The following is a 13,797-nucleotide window of genomic DNA, read 5'->3' on the forward strand; positions in this document are numbered from 1 at the left end:
TGGATGGACAGAATGATGGATGGATGGACAGAAGGACAGATGGATGGAAGGATGGATGGACAGAATGATGGATGGATGGACAGAAGGACAGATGGAAGGATGGATGGATGGATGGATGGATGGACAGAAGGACAGATGGAAGGATGGATGGACAGAAGGACAGATGGAAGGATGGATGGATGGATGGATGGACAGAATGATGGATGGATGGACAGAAGGACAGATGGAAGAATGGATGGAAGGATGGATGGACAGAAGGACAGATGGAAGGATGGATGGATGGATGGATGGATGGATGGATGGACAGAAGGACGGATGGATGGATGGACAGAAGGACGGATGGAAGGAAAGACAGATGGATGGATGGATGGACAGAAGGACGGATGGAAGGAAAGACGGATGGATGGGTGGATGGACAGAATGACAGGTGGATGGACGGATGGATGGATGGACAGAAGGACAGACGGATGGATGGGTGGATGGACAGAAGGACGGATGGATGGATGGATGGATGGACAGAAGGACGGATGGAAGGACAGAAGGATGGATGGATGGATGGATGGATGGATGGATGGACAGATGGATGGATGGATGGATGGACAGAAGGACAGATGGATGGATGGATGGATGGATGGATGGACAGAAGGACGGATGGAAGGACAGAAGGACGGATGGAAGGAAAGACGGATAGATGGGTGGATGGACAGAAGGACAGGTGGATGGATGGATGGATGGATGGGTGGATGGACGGATGGATGGACGGATGGATGGATGGATGGACAGAAGGACGGATGGAAGGACAGAAGGACGGATGGATGGGTGGGTGGATGGATGGACGGATGGATGGATGGATGGACGGATGGATGGATGGATGGATGGATGGATGGATGGACGGATGGATGGATGGACGGATGGATGGATGGATGGATGGATGGATGGATGGATGGATGGACGGATGGATGGAAGGATTGACTGAACTCAGATTGCGGAGTTCATCTGACAAGCATCCAACATGAAGTCTCTCCAGAGAGCTAATCTTCGTAGGAATCTCAAACACGCCGTTGGTTCTGATGCTTGTTTGGTTTCTGCTCCACAGGTAGGCAGCAGAAGTGACCCGTTCCTGTTCAGAAGTAGAACCAAGAACCAGCTGCTTCCCAGATGGAACCAGGCAAACCACCAGCATTCTTGTTGCACCAGTAGGAAGACCAAAGAGACCAGCAAGGACTCTGAAGTTCTCTTAGACACTTTTTTTTGCCTTTTACCTCACAAAGCAACGGAACAGCAGCGTGTCGTCCTTTTATCTCCATCCAACCTCAGGGACTCCCACATGCTGCCTGCCTCCTACGCAAAACCAGTCCACCCAGTGACTAAAGTCGAAACACACGCACGATCTCCGGATGACACGTACACCTTCCTTGCTCTTCTCACTAATGACCAGCCTTGATCTTGGCCCTCAAACTGAGTTTTCTTTAAAGTGCTAGAGCGGATCCACGTTTGGACCAGAACCCAGCATGTTCTAAGTGTCAGATGGAAGCAGCTGCATACCTCAGTCACCACAGCGATCAAGACTCCTTAGAGCCTTCATTGTGGGGCTTTAATCCATCCACTAGATACTAAATCCCACTACCACCCGTCACTTGCCTTAGAAGCACGAGCAGTATCCATGGAAACCCTCAGAGAAGCAACGTAAAGCGTCACATTATCAGCCCCACACTGCAAAGCTTCACAGTCTCGGCACTCGATAAGGATAAAAAGCCACGGCGAAGTTTGTGCACGCTAAAAAAAGTTGACTGTAAGCACGCCGGAGACCTTCGTCGTCTGAGCACAGATCCTGGTGGCGGACCAGATGTGATGCTCGCTGAAGAGGGAGGACAACCCACCAAATAAAGAATGCAGTTGTAAGTACCGTTTGTACCCTCTTAGTCCTCACCAACTCCATTCCTCTGCTCATGGAAAAGATGAACACGCAGGAATTAGGTTCTCGTGTGGTCCCAGCTCCGGTGCCGTTTCCTCCAGCGGGCCCGCGTTGTCACTTTGAGTAGAAGCGTCACCAAAACCAATAAACCGAGACGTACCTTGTTAAATCCCACCTGTACTCTACATCCTTTCCTTCCATTTTCTTCTTCCTTTTCCTCGGATCTGACATTTAAGTGACATTTCAGCCGTATCGAGCATTTCCCGGCAGAGACGGACCGCAAATCAAGGCCCGCTGTGCAGTACATGTCAATAACTCAAACCGAACGTGTCCGCCATCGCGGCTTCAGGGACAAAAGTCGGATCAAACCGGAGACCCGAGGTGTGTGGACAGCTACTTCCTTATAAACCAGGTGATAAAACGTCTGGAGTTGTGGAAGTGCTGCACAACGGGGGACAATCGAATAGTTTTTAACTCGCATGTTTGCATCTAGTCATCATCCGAGACCGTTGGCGGCGTCCCCTCCGTTTATCCGCGGGCAGCAGAGGATGGTGTCGCCCTCTACCCGCGTCCTTCTGGCTGATGACACTGTCCCTTGCCTGATCCAACGTGAACGCTCCATCGTCTCTGTTCCTGGTTTTGTGTTCACGTCTCCTTATCTCTATCGCTTCTCTGATCCGTGTTTTGTAATTTAGTTGTCCTGTGTTTGTGACCCGTGTTCTGTCCCGGTCCGTTATGTGGTTTTCCCTCGTGCAGCGGCCGATTTCTTTATCGTGCTTTCTGCTTCTTGTTTGGCTGCTCGTGTGTTTTCGGCTCGTTTCCCTCTCACACTCCCTTTGATGTTCTGTTCAGCCGAAGAGAGGAAACTACTGGTGGGCAGAGGTGGGTCGAGGCACAGATGAGGGTAAAGTGCCAGTACTTTAAAATAGTTCTACTCCAGTAGAAGTGAAAGTAGTAGTGACATTTCCTTCAATGAATTTTAATTTGGTTTTATTCTTTTGATTAAAATGATTTTTTTATTGTAATCATGACATCGTTGTCCAGTTAGTTTTAGTTCTAGAACAGAATCCTTTACTGATCCCACAGCCCGACCCGACCCGAGAAGGTTTTCAGGATTCTCTGGCCCGACCCGAGCCCGACTTTTCTTTTAACCTTTCATAATGTTTTAGCGTGATAGAAGGCTCAGCGTTCTGATTATCTGTGGGAAGCGTTCTGCAGTAAACAAATAAAAAAAGAAAAGAAAGAAAAACAGCATCAATGCAGCTTTTTTTTCTAACAGAGCGTGTTTTTGAGCAGCAGATGAAATTTATGAACACTATATTAATTGGATGCGTTTGTAAATTTAATCTGCCGCTCTGAAAATGCGCTCTCCAGTTAGAAACAAAGCAGTGATGAATGCTGTAATTTTTAACTGCAGAACGAATTTATTCACAGACAAACAGAACGCTGCCGTTTTCATGAGGATAAACGAACAGTTTCTGACATCAGAGTGGACATAAAACGGCGTGTTAGAATAGGGGCACACGTTTCTATCAGCAGTTAGAGAATTTGTTCCTATCGGTGCATTTATGAACCACACAGACCTTAACTGAGCTAACGGTGCGTGAGAAGCAGGCAGGTGCTGCTGCGTTCAAGTGTTTCAGTTTTTTATGAATTCGATTAAAAATAAAGGCGTCCGTGTCCGAGGTAACTACAGTCGTTGGCCCGAAGCCCGACCCGAGGGCCTAGGGCTTCAGTGCAGGGCTCTAGTCTAGTGTTGTAACCTTCGACCGCTAAAAACCACAAATCAAAAAGAAAAAGTTGGGTTCCAGAACCATGCAGCATACTGTAAGAGACACAGACACACTCTGTAAATCTGGTGCTGAACAAGTGCTGAACACGTACTGAGTACTGCACTGGTGGTGTTGTGTACCAGGGTAACGCCGGTACCAGATAAACTGAGGAGGTCTACACTCTTACTGCTGAGGGGATGAATGACCTGCGGTAGCATCTGAGATGTCTCCGTCTGCCTCTGAAGGAGCTGTCCATGGTCTCCACAGTGGAACCGGTGGGTGGGTTAGGGTTTTTAAGATGGAGGTCATCTTCCCCAACATCCTCCTTTTCCAGTGGGCAGCTCAGAACCGAGCTAGCTTTGTGAACTAGCTTGTTCAGTCTCTTCCTGTCTCGGTCGGAGCTGCCTGCAGCCCAACAGACCATCAGAGTGGACAACAGAGCCAACCACAGAGTGATAAAAGGATTTTAGCAGCAGAATTAACTCTGAAGGACCTCAGCCTCCTCAGGAGGTGGACGTGGCTTTGGCCTTTCTTATACAGAACATCTGTGTTGTTGGACCGGTTCAGTTTGCTGTAGAGGTGAACACCCGGGCTCTTAAAGCTATCCACCACCTCAGGGTCTGCTCCCTGGATGTTTACCGGTTCCTCTTTGCAGCACCTCTCCATCAGGTTGGATGGAAAGAGTCGGTGCACCTCTGTTTTCAGATCTCTCCAGAGATGTTTAATGGGGTTCAGGTCTGGGCTCTGGCTGGGCCACTCGAGGACATTCACAGAGTTGTTCTGTAGCCACTCCTTCGATATTTTTGGCTGTGTGCTTTGGGTCGTCCTGCTGAAAGGTGAACCGTCGCCCCGGTCTGAGGTCAAGAGCGCTTTGGAGCAGGTTTTCATCTGGAATGTCTGTACGTTGCTGCAGTCATCTTTCCCGCTTTCCTGACTAACCTTCCAGTTCCTGCCGCTGAAAAACATCCCCACAGCATGATGCTGCCACCACCGTGCTTCACTGTGGGGATGGCATTGGCCTGGTGATGAGCGGTGCCTGATTTTCTCCAAACGTAACGCCTGGCGTTCACTCCAAAGAGTTAAATTTTTGTCTCATCAGACCAGAGGATTTTGTTTCTCATGGTCTGAGAGTCCCTAAAGTGCCTTTTAGCAAACTCCAGGTGGGCTGCCAGGTGCCTTTTACTAAGGAGACGCTTCCGTCTGGCCACTCTACCATACACGCCTGATTGGTGGATTGCTGCAGAGATGGTTGTCCTTCTGGAAGGTTCTCCTCTCTCCACAGAGGACCGCTGGAGCTCTGACAAGGTGACCATCGGGTTATAGGTCACCTCCTTGAAGGCCGGCCAGCTCGTGGAAGAGTCTTGGTGGTTCCAAACTTCTTCCACCTACGGATGATGGAGGCCACTGTGCTCATAGGAACCTTTAAAGCAGCAGAAGTTCTTCTGTAACCTCCTCCAGCCTTGTGCCTCAAGACAAGACTCGGAGGTCTTGGTTTGTGCTTTGACATGCACCGTCAACCCAGGGGCCTTACATAGACAGGTGTGTGCCTTTCCACATCATGTCCAATCACCTTAGTTTACCACAGGTGGACTCCAATAATCGCCTGAAACACCTCGAGCACCATCAGTGGACACAGGAAGCTCCTCAGCTCCGTTCTGAGCTCCACGTCCAAGGCTGCGAATACTTATGTTCACATGATCTCTCCCGTTTTTTTACTTTTAATATATTTGCAACAACTTCAAAGACACTTTTTTTCACGTTGTCATTATGGGATGTTGTGTGTTGAGTTTATGGGTAAAATGAATTGAATCCATTTTGGAATGAGGCTGCAACGTAAACAAGAGAGTGGATTAAGGGAAGCGCTGTGAAGACTTTCCCTCCAGGTTAACCACGTTGCTTTAGATGAAAGCGTCTGCCTAACGAATAAACCTAAAGTCTCCAACACACACCGAACAAGCGGTCTTCTGGGATGTTTGAACTATCAAATCTTTTTACTCTGAAGGTGTCTACACATGTTCAGCAATACAATATGACCTCCTGCTGGTTCATGAGCCGTGAAGGAAAACCAATCATCTGTCACGCTCTGATGCCATCTACTGTCACGTTTAGAGAAGTGGAGCTCAGCTGTGTGCTCCAGCTGCTCCCTTACCCTGTCACTTATCATCGCTCATTATTACTTCATCTTAGTTGTGTAGAAAAAATGAAATAAGTTTTTAATAAACAAAAACAAATCTGTTATTGTCAGCACCTTCCGGTCACATGATCTAGAAACGCTCTTTGTGACTTTGATTTAAACTCGGCTCCGTGTCGTCGTGGCCGTCCAGTTGGAGGAGGAGGAGGAGGAATTTGATACGAACCCCTGCAGTGAGCTGAAGTGTCCTTGAGCCTGACATTACACCCTCTGACGCGTCTGACAGCCTGGCTGTGAGAGTGAGAGGAAACCAGGAGCACACACACATAAAAATACTTTCTGTGTGTGAATGGGGAAGTAAGAGACTCCTGCTACACGCTTTAAAGGCTTTGACCGCCATCAGAAGGAAAAGGTGGGCATTAAAGGGGCATTATGGAAGTGTGACAGCCAAAACATGTATAGAAATAATAAATATCTTCTTCATACGTTCTCCTGCAATTCCCTGGTCCTGTAGAATGAGCCCTGGCATTTTTACTGTGATTGCCTGTTTTTCTGTAAAACCACAGAAAAAGAGAGATGCTCGGGTCGAGCAGGCTGCTTCATGCGCGTTCACGCTCAGGCATCGCCCGTAGAACTGTTCTTTGAACGTTGTTTCAGCTGTCATCCAGGATATAAATGTTAGATACAGAGGACGACACTGGTGTTATAGCTCGTCTAGTAAAACATCGGACTCCTGTGCAGATGTCCTGGGTTTGATTCTGGGTGTGAACATAGTTCATTTGGAGTTTCTTTTTTACATTAATGGTATATTTTTTACAGTAAGATGCCCAAATTTTTATTTGAGACTCGCCGAACGGCATTGAATTCACAGATCTGTGAGAGAAGTTTAATGAGAAATTAAAATCAATAGTACAACATAATAGTATAACAAAAAAACATTTGCAGTTTTACAAGCAAACACACAACTTACACAGTTCTAAGAATGGGTGCAGGCAGAAGCATAAGCTTATAAGATATAAAAGATAAAAAAGATGTGGGTTCAACTTTCATTTTGGAACAATTTTTCAAGCAAGGGAAGGGAATGATCTGAGCATGCAGGAGGACTGACCCATCATACACCTTTGTCGGCTGTGCTGAAGAGAAAGCTACAGAACCACATTATTTAGTTAATTAGCTGCGTGTTCTCCTGTCCTCTGGGCCACACACACACACACACACACACACACTGCATGTTCAGCCGGCTGACGAGAAAGTTTAGCTGCAGAGACAGAGGCACATTATTTTTAATCATTTGCTGTGTTCTCCTGCCCCCCCCCCCCCCCCACACACACACACACACACACATGGAACTGTCTATTTTCGTTAAGGAGTGTGCACGTACAGCATGCGCGCCTCGTGCACAAGCCTACTGTTGAAGCTGCCGTAACGCTTTTTGGCCTGAGGGGGCGATCGCGAGCATAAAAATTCAAAACTCCTTAATGTAAATGGTAAACAGCCTGTATTTGATATAGCGCCTTCTAGAGTCCTGGAACCCCCCAAGGCGCTTTACAACACAGTCATTCACCCATTCACACACACATTCACACACTGGTGGTGATGAGCTACGATGTAGCCACAGCTGCCCTGGGGCGCACTGACAGAGGCGAGGCTGCCGAGCACTGGCGCCACCGGTCCCTCCGACCACCACCAGCAGGCAACGTGGGTTAAGTGTCTTGCCCAAGGGCACAACGACAGCGACAGACTGAGCGGGGCTCGAACCTGCAACCTTCCGATTACGGGCGAGCACTTAACTCCTGTGCCACCGTCTCCCTTTAAGGTTCTTGTCTGTCTCTGCCTGCCTTTATCTGAACAATAAATACAATAACACGCGCCTTACGGGTTTTTGTCCCTTGGTGAACATCTGGACCTCCTGAACGAGAAACCTTTAAGAGGGGAGTTTAAATAACCCGACAGCCTTAGGCTCTTCTTGTTTTTGTTTGTTTGTTTTTATTTGCTGAGCTCCATTTGAAGTCTTTTGGCAGGAAGTTTGGTGCTCGTGTTAACAAGAAAGAAGTTTTATGGTTGACTGTGTGATATGACAGCCCTGCACAGATCCTAACGCGGGTCATCTCAGGACAGCAGGACAAAACCTTTTCATGTTATTCATGAAGAAACGAATGGTTCTCTTTGAACCGGCGCGCCCTCACAGGAATAATGCGTCTCTGTTCCATTATTCAAAAAGCATTTTAACATTAGCGGAAAAATCACTCACGCATCATGAGCAGCTTCTTCTGAGGATGCTAGACTTCTGAGGACAGCCTCAAACTCCAGGCAGCGGTTCAGCTCGGGACACGTTAATATGCAGACCACTGGTGTTGTGGTTAGGGTGGTGCACTGCCACGTGCTGGGACCGGATCTGCAGCCCTCGTCACGAATGGAGAGCAGAAACAGACCTGCAGTTGGATGTATTTAGATTTAAACTAGCTAGTGAGGGGAGTCGTTTAACAGGCATAATACGTCTCCTCTCTGTCTTTACACAGTAGGCAAGTATCCGTGGGGTCAGCAGGATAATGCACTTCAGCCACAGCTGGCGTGGCAATGTGACTCGGTTACCAATCAGAAATAAACTTTGCTTAAGTTAAAATGTGCGGGTTCGTGTCTTCTCCTGGTCTGGAGAGGTTCCTTACGATGGACCCAACGTGTCGGTGTTCCTGATCCACTCAGATCTGAGCCATGGCCAAGTGCTCCCTTTTGTTGGGACAGAAGCTTTCAACTACCGCTCGGAGACATTTAGCATATTCTTTCCTCTCATTTCAAAACACCTAATAAGTGACACCAGGGGCCTAAATGACCTCGGTAACAGACGTGCGTTTGGTATCGGTAAACTTTTGGTTTATTTACCGCCTCTTGTCCTGGTCCTGCTGGACCATCTATGACAGGGGTGTCAAACTCATTTTAGCTCAGGGGCCACATCGAGGGAAATCTAGTCCCAAGTGGGCCGGACCGATAAATAAAAACAACTTCAGATTGTTTTCTTTGTTTTAATACAATCAATATAAAACGAGGCTGGAGCCTGAGGACAGTGTAGTACAAGTACGACACCTGAAGTGTACTGGAAAATTTGAAAAAATAGAAAATAAAAAAATCAACAAATAAAAAAACATTCCTTAGTGATTCAAAGAGCTTACAGATCACATGGCTAGATCAGTTTCATGCAGCACTTAAAGTATATTTGACTCATTTTACTTTACATCTTTTAGCTTTCACCAGCACATCAACATCAGAAGTCACATCCTGAGTGGCGGCCATCTTCAGGATGGGATTCAAGTTCTTGTGTGAGCCTTGAGCGCAGCTTTGTTTTATTTATACTCGTTACAGAGAAAACTTGCTCACAATGATACGTTTATTTTCACTCTACATTGTAAAGTAAGAAAATAAAGTTTACACAACCATCTCGCGGGCCGGATTTAACCCGCTGGCGGGCCGGATTCGGCCCGCGGGCCGCATGTTTGACACCCCTGATCTATGACATCCTCAGTCCTTTTTCACAAATATAGTTCAAAAAGGTTATATATATATATATTTTTGTGATTACATTCATTTTCCTGACCAATAAAGATCTTTGCATTTGGTACAAACTCAGAACATTCTGGAGTTTGGGCAGACCGCCATCATAAAGCCCGAGGCAGCATTCTCTGGCGGTATTGGTTTCATTCTCTAGACTTTAGGCCACAGCTGCTCACGGCACAAACAGGAAATACATCAAATCCCACAAATACTTCATTTCAGGGTTTCATTATTGAAAATGGGTAAATAAACGTCCAGTACTTACAAAGTGTAATGGATTGGTTAAATTGTACACAGTGCCACGTACACTAGAAAGAGAACATAAAAATAAACAGTATTCACCTTAAGGAAGCAGGGAAAATCCTTCAGTACTAAGCTCAAAATGGCTTCTATACGCTAAGTCCAGCCCGCGCCGTGCGGCGATCGTTTCGGCGTTGGCTCTATTTTTTTCGCGAGCCGCGGGTGAATCGCGTCAATTCTGGCAGGAAGTCGAACCTAGACAGAGCTTTGAGCAACGTGCCTCCACCGCACATTTGCTGCTACCAGCTCATCCCTAAGCTGCACGGTGCACCTGCACTTTGACATATTGTAAACAGCTGCAGAGCCTGGGGAAGACGGGATAAGAGCGGCTAAACGCTGTGGTTTTCCACACATCGGACCAGTTTTGATTCTACCGTATTCATCTGCTAAATAGGATGAAATGCGGACATTTTCATAGATCTATAAATGCGCCGCAGATTCCAGGGGCAGACCGTGAAAGCGTACGTGTTCGGAAAAAGGAACTTTTGATCACCTTAGTGAATGGAATAATAATAGTGGAATAATCCTGGAATGACCAGGAATGACTATAATTTCTCAACAATTAAAAACACATTGTTTTGTATTTGCAGACCAACTTTTACGTTGTGGTTTTAGAAGAAAATACAGGTTTACTGGTAGCATTTATGTGTTTACAATAACTTTTGTGAGGGGGGGACGCGTCCCCCCCCATCCCCCCTGGGAGCTCCGCCTATGGGGAGAAGATACGCCGAACAAAAATATAAACGCAACACTTTAGTTTTTGCTCCCATTTTTCATGAGCTGAGCTCAAACTTCTGAGATCTGTCTACATGTGTGTTAGTGAGCGCTGCTCCTTTACCAAGAGAATCCGTCCCACCTGTTCATTTTCTCTCCCTTTCTTTACATTTTTTCTTTTCTCCTTTTAAACATATTTTAAATTATTATTTAAATCTTTTTATACTTTAATATTTTAGTTATTGTGAAGCACCTCCTTATTTTTATCTTGAGAGGCCCCATATAAAAGATTGTTAGACAGCACGAATAATGTACAGGTGTGCCTTAAATTGCCCACAATAAAAGGACACCCTGACATGCGCACAGTTCAGTATCTGGTGTGGCCACCATTTTCCTCACACAGGGCAGCACGCCTCCATCACATCGAGTTGATCCGGGTGTTGACTGGATTGTTTACTAAACTGTGTAAGAAAATAACTAATAAATAGACTTTTGCTGTACCCCGGGTGAAAGTAGTGAGTTTTAGCTCATATGTGACTAGAAAGAAATTCTGATGCTCTGGACATCAATAAAATGAAGGCAAATTATACATGTTGTGTCTATCTGCACATCTCCAGGAGTTTTCCATGAATGCCGACTTCGGAGCACAAGTATTGACTGAGTCTGACTGCTACAAAATAATTGGCTGGTTTTCATATAATTTTTCGTATCTGTTCCAACAGAGCTGTGTTTAATTCCAAGAATTATTGTTTCAGTGATATCTTTTTGCCTTTTCTATAATGTTGAGACATGACCTGTATGAGAAATGAACAGGTGTGTTGCAATGTGCTTGTTTCTTCTGTTTCTCAGCTTTCTGAGCCCCGTGTGGTCATCTTCTCTGGCTGTACCTGAACATGTTCCTGTCATAGTCAGCACATGCTGAGCAGGCCAACCTGTCTGAGCTACGCCTCCTTGTCCTGTGATTGGCTGCTGGACGGGGTTGAGGCTGAATGGAGCCAATGTTCAACAAGCTGGACTGCGTCTCGTCAGAGGGCGAGGAGAAAGGGTGAGACGGATGATTGTGTGATTCAGATTGAAAGTGACAGAGTGCACATCTGCTTGTGTGTACTTGTGCACCCATCTTTGATTTTAATGTGAAGCGAAGGTTAGAGATCACAAGTTTGACTGACGAGCACATCAAAGGACGTGTGTAATGGAAGAAAAACGTCCAGTTGTTTAAGTTCGTCCGACTAGAAAATGAACGGGTCTCTTGTTTAATGGCAGCACTTGATGTTTGGTGCGTTTTCTAGGAGACACGTCTGAAATCAGCTGCTCTCTATGGAGTCTTATGACTTTTGTTAGTGGTGCGGTTGTTTGGTTGTATTTTTTTGGTTTCACTCATGTTTTCTGCTCTTTGAGCTTCAGCTTGTCTTCTGGTTTGCAAAGCTATTGCGAAAGCCCCTCCCTTTCCAGGTAGTGTCACATCCAGACACCTCCTCCTCTGGACTGTAAACACTAACGCCTACTCTCATCACGTGGCAAGAAGATGGTTTAATGTCCAAAGTCATGATATTTGTTTCTTTTATTGTTTGCACTTTTCATAATAAAATAAGAATATCTTAATTTGTTCCTCAGTGGGGAAATAGCATTATTGCAACAGCTGGAGTTCAGTAGATTAGCACGCTAAAGATATTACACAAGAGTAGAATTGTAAGTTAGGATAATTATTGGACATAATGATAGTAAAAGTAAATATTGCACGTCTTGAAAGGTAATGGCAGTTGTAGTGGTATGTTACAGATGTGTGGGTTTCCTTATCAGCAGTGTCCAATGTAGACTAATGCCTAGAACGTCTGCGGTCGCTAAGGTTCAGCGTAGCGTCTCGGCCAAACAGCATCCGAAGGTGGACGGAAGAGGCTTGAGACCAGAGGTGGGTGGTATATAAACTCCGGTGACACAAATAATAATACTAGTGTGTGTGTGTGTGTGTGTGTGGGGGGGGGGGGGGGGCGACGGTGGCACAGGAGTTAAGTGCTCGCCCGTAATCGGAAGGTTGCAGGTTCGAGCCCCGCTCAGTCTGTCGCTGTCGTTGTGTCCTTGGGCAAGACACTTAACCCACGTTGCCTGCTGGTGGTGGTCGGAGGGACCGGTGGCGCCAGTGCTCGGCAGCCTCGCCTCTGTCAGTGCGCCCCAGGGCAGCTGTGGCTACATCGTAGCTCATCCCCACCAGTGTGTGAATGTGTGTGTGAATGGGTGAATGACAGATTGTGTTGTAAAGCACCTTGGGGGGTTCTAGGACTCTAGAAGGCGCTATATCAAATACAGGCCACTTACCATTTATAATAACCTAACCAGCCAACGTTTTACGGGTAACACGTGTTTATTTTAGGCTTTTTGATCAGAACTGAAGGTGACGGTTTTATTCTGCAGGGTTATGGCAGTAAATGAAAGCTGCAAAACAGTAAGCAGATTAATGTCATTCGTGGTCTTAAGCTGTATTTTTGTCCACTCAGATTTGAAAGTGGGTGTTCGATTTCCACGATCTTCATGTTCCCTGATTGCAGATTGCCTTCGTAGCCAGTCGGCCGTGCTTCTGCCTCGGTGTGACTCACCTTTGTCACCTGCCTCTTGCCTTTAGGAGCAGCTGGTAAAAACGGTTTTGTCTGTTTTTGTCAGTTTGTTGGAGCCACTTCAGTGAAACTCTTCAGAACATGAACGTGATTGTCTGTTGAGGACAGCCCCATGCAAGATGGCCGCCAAAGCTAACAGCATCATCGAACCTAAAAATGGCTAAAGGTCTGTCGGTGTCACAGATATTTAGGGGTCATAATGCTTGAGATGTTTATTGTGATGTGCTGCTAATAGTTCCAGATTAAGCTGTAGACTGTCTCTCGTGATGGTTCTGGAAGAGTTCTGCTCGACTCTTTACAGTCCATCAGTTTCTGCTCAAGTCACACTCGTGTTTATCACGTCCTGGCAGGTACAACGAAAGCAGAGAAAGGCTGATCTTTATTTTCACTCTGAATACGTGTGTGTGTGTGTGTGTGTGCGTGTGTGTGTGTGTGTGTGCGTGTGTGTGTGTGTGTGTGTGTGTGTGTGTGTGTGTGTGTGTGTGTGTGTGTGTGTGTGTGTGTGTGTGTGTGTGTGCGTGTGTGTGTGTGTGGATTACTGGAGCAGACCAAGCCTGGATTAGGAGCCTGGAAGGCAGATGGAGCCACAGAAAGCACAGGACAGCTCAGGACATGCTGGTTTGTGACATCAACAGGGGATTTCACTGCGTTTGTGCGCATGTGTGTTGCCCTCATAGTGTCGCCTAACATGCACGTGTTCTCATGAAAGCGGCCTCATGCTTCGACCCCTCCCCTCTGCAATGTCTGAGTCACAGAGCGTGCATACAACCACGTGTGCACAGACGAAAACACACACACACACACACACAC

General features: G+C 46.5%; 1 protein-coding gene across 4 annotated transcripts in view; it reads left to right on the forward strand.

Annotated features, from left to right (window-relative positions):
- The first annotated feature begins 1,755 nt into the window (after positions 1–1,755).
- The window catches only part of LOC107376203 (thyroid hormone receptor alpha), a 49,937-nt gene continuing 37,895 nt past the window's right edge, over positions 1,756–13,797 (forward strand). For 2 of the 4 annotated variants that reach the window (XM_015945183.3, XM_054750864.2), the window contains exons 1-2: positions 1,763–1,898; positions 11,228–11,423. In XM_015945183.3, the coding sequence (XP_015800669.1) occupies positions 11,368–11,423 (56 nt within the window). In that variant the 5' untranslated portion in view covers positions 1,763–1,898; positions 11,228–11,367. Of the gene's footprint in view, positions 1,899–11,227; positions 11,424–13,797 lie in introns of all 4 variants that reach the window. The other 2 variants (XM_054750865.2, XM_054750866.2) reach the window with 1 other exon arrangement.

The sequence above is a fragment of the Nothobranchius furzeri genome, chromosome 12, assembly GCF_043380555.1.
Source record: "Nothobranchius furzeri strain GRZ-AD chromosome 12, NfurGRZ-RIMD1, whole genome shotgun sequence".
In the NCBI taxonomy this organism is placed as follows: Eukaryota; Metazoa; Chordata; class Actinopteri; order Cyprinodontiformes; family Nothobranchiidae; genus Nothobranchius; species Nothobranchius furzeri.